The sequence below is a fragment of the Argentina silus genome (assembly GCF_951799395.1).
Source record: "Argentina silus genome assembly, chromosome: 1".
NCBI classification, from domain to species: domain Eukaryota; kingdom Metazoa; phylum Chordata; class Actinopteri; order Argentiniformes; family Argentinidae; genus Argentina; species Argentina silus.
The window spans coordinates 17,257,892-17,265,055 of NC_139655.1; the positions used below are offsets into that span (position 1 = coordinate 17,257,892).

General features: G+C 41.5%; 1 protein-coding gene across 1 annotated transcript; it reads left to right on the plus strand.

Moving 5' to 3' along the window:
• Positions 1-3,769: 3,769 nt before the first annotated feature.
• On the plus strand, positions 3,770-6,389 carry gadd45aa (growth arrest and DNA-damage-inducible, alpha, a). Its single transcript, XM_083681615.1, has 4 exons — positions 3,770-3,943; positions 4,713-4,814; positions 4,914-5,130; positions 5,523-6,389. The coding sequence occupies exons 1-4, from the start codon at positions 3,903-3,905 to the stop codon at positions 5,634-5,636; spliced, it is 474 nt and encodes a 157-aa protein (XP_083537741.1). The 5' UTR covers positions 3,770-3,902; the 3' UTR covers positions 5,637-6,389.
• The last annotated feature ends 775 nt before the right edge of the window (positions 6,390-7,164 follow it).

A 7,164-nucleotide genomic window follows, 5' to 3' on the forward strand; every position in this document is an offset into this window, starting at 1 on the left:
CCTGTCTGCCTGTATATGGTATCTGTCCCTGTTGGCGCTGTATGTTGAATTCCATCATTAAAACCCATTACCCAGCTATCAAACCCCCCTGTAATTCCAGCTAATGACCTAATTTCCCTAAGTGTCACCCATGTCAGTCAGCATCGGGGCCACTTGCGCTGGCATGCAACCAAAGGGGTCTGGACTGCTTATGGTATCACCTCATACCCCTCCCCGTCCCCCTCTCTTCCAGAAGGAGGTTAAAGAAACCAATGGGCCACCAAAAATGACAAGGCAAGGTGGCAAGGGACTGTGTGTGTGTGTGTGTGTGTGTGTGTGTGTGTGTGTGTGTGTGTGTGTGTGTGTGTGTGTGTGTGTGTGTGTGTGTGTGTGTGTGTGTGTGTGTGTGTGTGTGTGTGTGTGTGCAGGCAGCTGCTCCAATATATTCCAAAAACCTTTAATAGGTTTGCCAGATAAACTGGAGGCCCATTTTTGATACAACAAAAAAAGCAATGGAAAAAGAGAGAAACAGGTAAGTGGGGGGAAATGGCTGCTGTTTGACAAGAGGCCGTTCTAAATCCCATATGCATCCATCATAAGTGAAGGGTTGCGTACTCTGAAGGGTTGATAATAGCATTTTTGCATTTTCACATAGCTTTTTGTGGTCTGGATCTGGTTGGAGAGAAAGAGAGGTGAAGAAAGTGGAGAAGGGGATACAGGTTGTTTCTTTTCCCTCCTTCCTTCTCCTCCTCATCCTCCTCCTCCTCCTCCTCTTCATCCTCACAGCCTCTTCTCCCACTCCTCAGAAAATCATTCCTTGAATTGGAAAATGGGCCCTGGGGCCACCAGGGCGCCTTGTTCCTTTTCTTTCTTTTTTTTCTCAGAGTGGATAATTGACTCCCTTCGTCTGGTAATTCATCGCTTGCATATGCCAGCTAATACATCAGTGGGAGAGAAGCTGCCGACCTCCCAACCTTGTCGGCCCCCCCACATCCCGCCAAAACACACACATACACACACACACACACACACACACAGGGGCCAGCCCCCTCCTCACTAAAGAGCCAGGAGCTGGGAATGAGAAGAGGGAGCGAGGTGGCGAGGAAAAACCTGAGATGATAGATGGGGTGCATTGTGGCATTATGAATGAATTATGCCTCCCAAATACCTTGAGCAGTGCAGACTGTCAGCCTGTATCTATACTAATCTGAGAGGAAATATGACTGTTTCCACATTAAAGAGGGCCAGAAAAGAACCAGCTATGGAATTAATTGAGCAATCAGGCCATTAGGGAGAAACATCATACATGGCCCCCAGTGATGTGTCCACATTTATCATTGCTGACTGGAGGTTCCATTCTTTTATGTGTTTTCTCTCTCTCCCTATCTCTTTTTAATGTGGCCCCATCACCAAACAGATTAGGATTATTGTGACAAGACAAAGGTATATTTTGTCTTTTCCATAGTGGTGTCAGCACCTTCTGCATTTATCGGGGGTATCACTGAGCTTTCAACTTCTGTGTCTCATTTTTCTCTCATATGGCACTGTGTTGTGAATGCAAGAAAAGGTAGCCCTATGTAAAGGGTAGTTAGTATCCACTAATGATTTGAGGCTCAGTAATTCAAGTAATTCAATTATGTAGCTGTCATACACAAATCAATTTGCTTTTTGTATTTCCTATTATTGGCTCCACATTACAATGGTTTCAATGCATTTTTTGTTTCATATCTTTTCATTACATACAATTGCAATTATTCATTTATTCATAACAAGTGTGTTTTCTGAGAATATCAACTTTGTTTTTTTGTGAGAAGACATTTGAGAAATATGTTTTACATTTTGTTTCTGCCTTGACACAGTGATTCTGCCTTGATGATTAAAGTGATTGAACAATTCTTAGAAATAATTACAAAGCACTGGTTGAAATTGAGATTGAGGAAGTTGTAGTTGTGTTGTACAATAGTATGATTTATTATCTGCTGGTGCTGTATAGAACTGCATTTGCTCCCTGTCTCTGTGGTGTGTGGTGTAAGCTTGAGGCCAAACTGCAGCATGGTCACAGTGTTAACCTTGCCCTTGTTCCAGGCTGCAGGCTAGAGGAGAGACTATAGTAAGAATGAGGCCGCTGGCCCCTTAAGGGTACTGTATTAGGTGCTCCCCGCTTAGATGGCTTTTGCACATTTTGTAGGTGCACTGATTTAGAGAGAAATATAGCATATATGAGTTCCCTACTAGGTTACAGTAATTACATTTATAATCATATCTGCTGTTTTTATTTGTCAAGTAAGGGCCACTTCTCAGCCAACAATGACAGTCACACAATACCAATAAGATTCTGTTTTCACTGGATGTTCTTACATATGCTGCTGTTTTTGGGAGGCAGAATTTTTTTATTTCAAGCTCTATAGAAAAACAACTTTAAACAAAAATGAGTACTAGGCCTAGTCTACTACAGAGGATTATGTGCAACTCTAAAATGAACTAAAAGTCTCTGTGATTGCAATATTTAAATCCCATTGAATATCATGAAGAAATATCAGCTATCTGAGCATCAGAAGACCAAGATCAGAGCTGTTTGTGGCTATATGAACTGCTTTCTGAGCAACGTAACTCTATCCCCCTCTAGTGTATAAAGAGAGACATTGCATGGGAGAATTCAAGAGCCTTCAAACTTGGAGTTATTCTGCACAAGATGTTTAATACCCAAAAACAAAAGGTTGGAGTTTGATTTAATGTATAGCCTACTAAAATGTATGAGGTGGAACTCATAGAAATTACTGAATGAAAGTAACAAGCAACAAATTAAACTAGCAAGCGTTATATCAAACTTCAAATTGTTGTCAGTCCCTTGAATGAACAAATAATCAATTTATTTGAGAGAGCGAGGATATGCATACGGCTCAATCTCAATTAATCTTTCCTCGATTATTTTCTCGGTCCTTGCCTTCTCAACTGTGTTGGAGAAGGTAAGGTCGCTCCCTTCGGACATTCTTCTCCCATGCATTTTGAGAAAGAAGCGAGGATAGATATAATGTACGCCTCAATGTATGCATTGCCTAAATATGTAAACTACAACAACATTCCAAGTACACTCCTTGATTCTCGCGCCAATATTTTGGATTCTGCCCTTCACAGCCGCGGTCTCGCACGCTCTGCCGTGATCCAATCAGAAACTATTTCGTTACGTCTCGTTGCTATGTCCTCATACCCGGCTTTTTCGCGTAACAGGTAGGTAGGTCCAGAACTTTCCAAGTAAATACAGGTATGTATTTGGTGTGATGTCGATGTATGTAGGTGTTTGCAGAGAGCATACTTACATTTGTAATAGTATCATATAGGCCTAATTGTTTTATTTTCTTCTGATGCATTAACCTTTCTGTACCAGTCAGACTATATAGGCCTAATATTCACACATAGTAGTAGATAGCCTGTCCAAATCATCTCCACGAAGCTAGCAAATGTTCACAAAATAGTGCAGCATACGAGTGCAAATATGAAGGGTATCAAGCATTTGCCTTCACCTTTTAAAATATCTCAATTATTTTCCTTTAGCCTATTAACTTACACACTTGAGTAGACTTGAGTAACACATTTCGCTTACAAAACTCCAGATACAGTGGCTGCAACACAGCTGAAGGTAGACCACGCCTCTCCAACCATTATCCCTCCAATCAGATTATGTTATTACTGTTGCTACTCATTTTACAGCCATTCCGCATCCTGGTAAATTAGCATGTGGCCAATGATCTTAAATATGCAAATGTTTGACATTACACTTACAGCAAATGTTATGTGTGGACGCTTCATTTGCAGACTGTCACTGTACACAGAGAACGACAAATAAATCAGTGGGAATAGATCCACCGAAGTAAACTAGCAAATAACTTTCTAGGTGTCTATGGTGGACTTGGACTTTATGCAAAATGACATTTGAAGAACTAAGTGGGGATTATTCTGCAGAAAGGTAAACAATGTTTTGTCTTTCTCAGGGCTTTTGCCAGTGAACTTTTTAGCCAGCTCGATTTCGGCTTGTTGCAATGTGGCTGCACATGCGTCCACGTATTGTCAGCCAGGAGTACACAAAGCTTGAATGTCTTTTTATTCATTTTTATATAGTTTTTAAAAATGGTTTCTATGTGATTTTCTTAAAATTTGCAAAGCCTATTGTCGTTTAAGAAGTAGGTCTGGTCGATAATATGTTGGCTTGATCTTTTTGCAATATTCGAATATATATCTACTCTAACGCCAACGCCAACTTTTCTGTTGAGCTCATGACACGCTAATCTTGACTAGCCACCCGTCTGCACCAGAGTGGTACCGTTACGCACCGGTGTCAGGTAAATTCTAGGGAAGCACATTTTTGACATAAATTAGCGAATAAAAAGGTCGGCGTCCTGGACTATTTTGTACTCATGTGTCACTTGATATTTGATGGAATGGTAATATGCACTGATAAACGAATTGCAACAATGCCAACTTTCAACTTGCATATCAGTCGGTTGGGCTCGCTTGTTCAGGGTAGCCAACCAACTCTACTGTCGCTAATGCTAACAGACCCGTCATAACCAGCCATACTACTCTGCGCTTGGTGGTATACTGATAGTTTGTGTGGCAGTCAGGCTAGCCCGGGCAAGCCCCCCATAAAGAAGTTGAGATTCGACCATGACAGTGTGTCAAACGTAGTTACCTGAATGATTTGTTTAAATAACAATACATTTGTCTTTGTGTTACAGAATGGATTCAGTGGCAAGAGCCTTGGAAGAGGTTCTCAGTTCTGCATTACCTCAAGGATGCATAACAGTTGGGGTCTACGAAGCAGCAAAGTCATTGAACGTGTAGGTGCTTATGGTGTTTATTTTGTCTGAGCATGCATAGGACTTATTCTTATAATTATTTTCAAATGGTAACCATGAATATGTTATTTTCTTTACCAGCGATCCAGATAATGTGGTTCTGTGCATCCTGGCTACGGATGACGAGGATGTGAAGGACGTCGCTCTTCAGATCCACTTCACTCTGATCCAGGCATTCTGCTGTGAGAATGACATCAACATCCTGCGAGTGAACAACACCAGGCGTCTGGCTGAGATCCTTGGTGGGGGAGGAAAACAAGGGGGAGAGCCCATGGACTTGCACTGTGTCCTGGTCACTGTAAGTGTCTTTTGTTACATTTACATTTTTTCTTAGTGTACATAATTCATACATGGCTAAACATGCATGCTGTATCACAGTGTGTTTTTATGATGACAAGCATGCATACGATAGAGGAGCTAGATAGTTCCTTACTAATGCACTGACTCATGCATGGAACTTGCCAGAACATGCCCATATGCACTTATCATTGGCTCAGTCCTACAGCTCTGCCTTTTATGACTTCTGTGGAATTTTCAGTTAGGGAAATAATGTAATTGCACTTAGTTTTGACACCTCTTGGTTAGAAGTCTTTCTTAAATCATAGATCTACAGGACATATAATTAGGTATCAGGAAATGTGTCTTGAGCAACTCGACTTATTCCTCCCCTCTCTTCCATTGACTTTGCAGAGCCCTCACTCCTCATCCTGGAAAGACCCGGCCCTGAGCAAAGTTAACCGATTCTGCAGAGAGAGCCGGTGCATGGACCAGTGGGTACCCATCATCAACCTGCCTGAGCGATGAAGGATCTCCAAAAGCAAGGCCTGCGAAGGACTCACTCTGCACCAGAGTAGTGTGATCCCTGATGGACACATTACCTCGAGAAAATTCCATACTGCTGATGGAAGAAAGAAAATAAACATCAACAAAATAAAGAATACGGAGGAAAAAAAGAAGATCCAGCAATCTAGGTGGGATACAAAAGGGGATGGCTTTCCACTGGGACTGGTGGTTGAACTCTCGGCCTTGGTAGCCAAGGGGAGATGAGGCACTTTTAATGTACAGTCACAAGACTGAAAACGACGTCTGTGCTTTTTAACTGAAGATGGACACTGTACAGGCGGATAAAATCATGTATGTGGAAGAGCACTTCACATTGTGAGGACTAAAGATGGAGAGAAACAAAAAAAATGAGCTCTTTTTAGGCACTGGTGTTCAGAGAACCAAGGATTCTTTCTGCAGAAACAGCCCTTGTAGAAACACTGGACGTTTTGAATTTCATTTTTTTATTCACACTGTTGATGTTGTCGTTACTATTGTTATGATTATTTAAAAAGGGAAGGGCTAGATATCCAATGAATAGTGAATATACTATACAGTCAGTGTTTCCAATGCCAACAGTTTTTTACTCAAGTGAATAGTTCTTTTTTTACAGTTAAGTTATTTCTTATGATATTTAAGTGTATTTATGTTTCAGTTTTATACCATTATCTGCAATTCTCTGCAAAAGGCACAGATGTATTATTGTGGTCAATAAAAGTATTTTTGGAGTCAGAATTTGATGGCCCATCTCATTCATTTTGCATTTCTGGAAATGTAACAAAGCCTGTTGAACTTTGACCCCTCCAACACTTGAAAAGAGGAATCACGTGCGGATCACTGAGGTCACACTGGCCTCAGTGACATCCCCATGCATGGTGACAATAGCACCCTCCGCTCTCTGCTTTGTTCTGCTGTGGTCAGCAAGACTGTGCTCATTCATCCAAACAGTTTCCCTTTTTCACCCATCCTGAGTGGTTAGAGTTTAGCCCACGGTTTAGCTGGCAGTCCTGCATACCTTTTTGAATGCATCACGCTTGCCTGCCTCACTGAGACAAGTACACACTCTTGTTTGACTTGTTTCTGCTCAATTTAAATGCCTTTATTTATCACATTTTGTCAAATCTCTACTAGAGAAAAAATAGAACACTCAGATGGATAAAGGTCAAATGAAAAGAAACAAAGTTTCTACACATTAACACTTTAGGAACAATACCAATGCTTATATTACATATTGCACATGTACTGTATTACACAAGCTCTACTGAAAAAGGTCATTGTGTCAACTCTATCCTAGTTGTAATACCTGCTGCTCACAGGCTGTTTGAACCGGTTGCTGGCTGTATGTAGCCTTTTGCACAGAAGGTGCGGCTGAGAGCATATGACTGGAAACCCTTGGAAAGTTTTATAATGGAGAAACTGGCAGGCAGCAGGTCGTGTGACATGCCCACAGGTGACGCTGGCGTCAGGTGTGGATGACGTCAGAGCTGATGCAAGACAGGTGTTTCCCAGG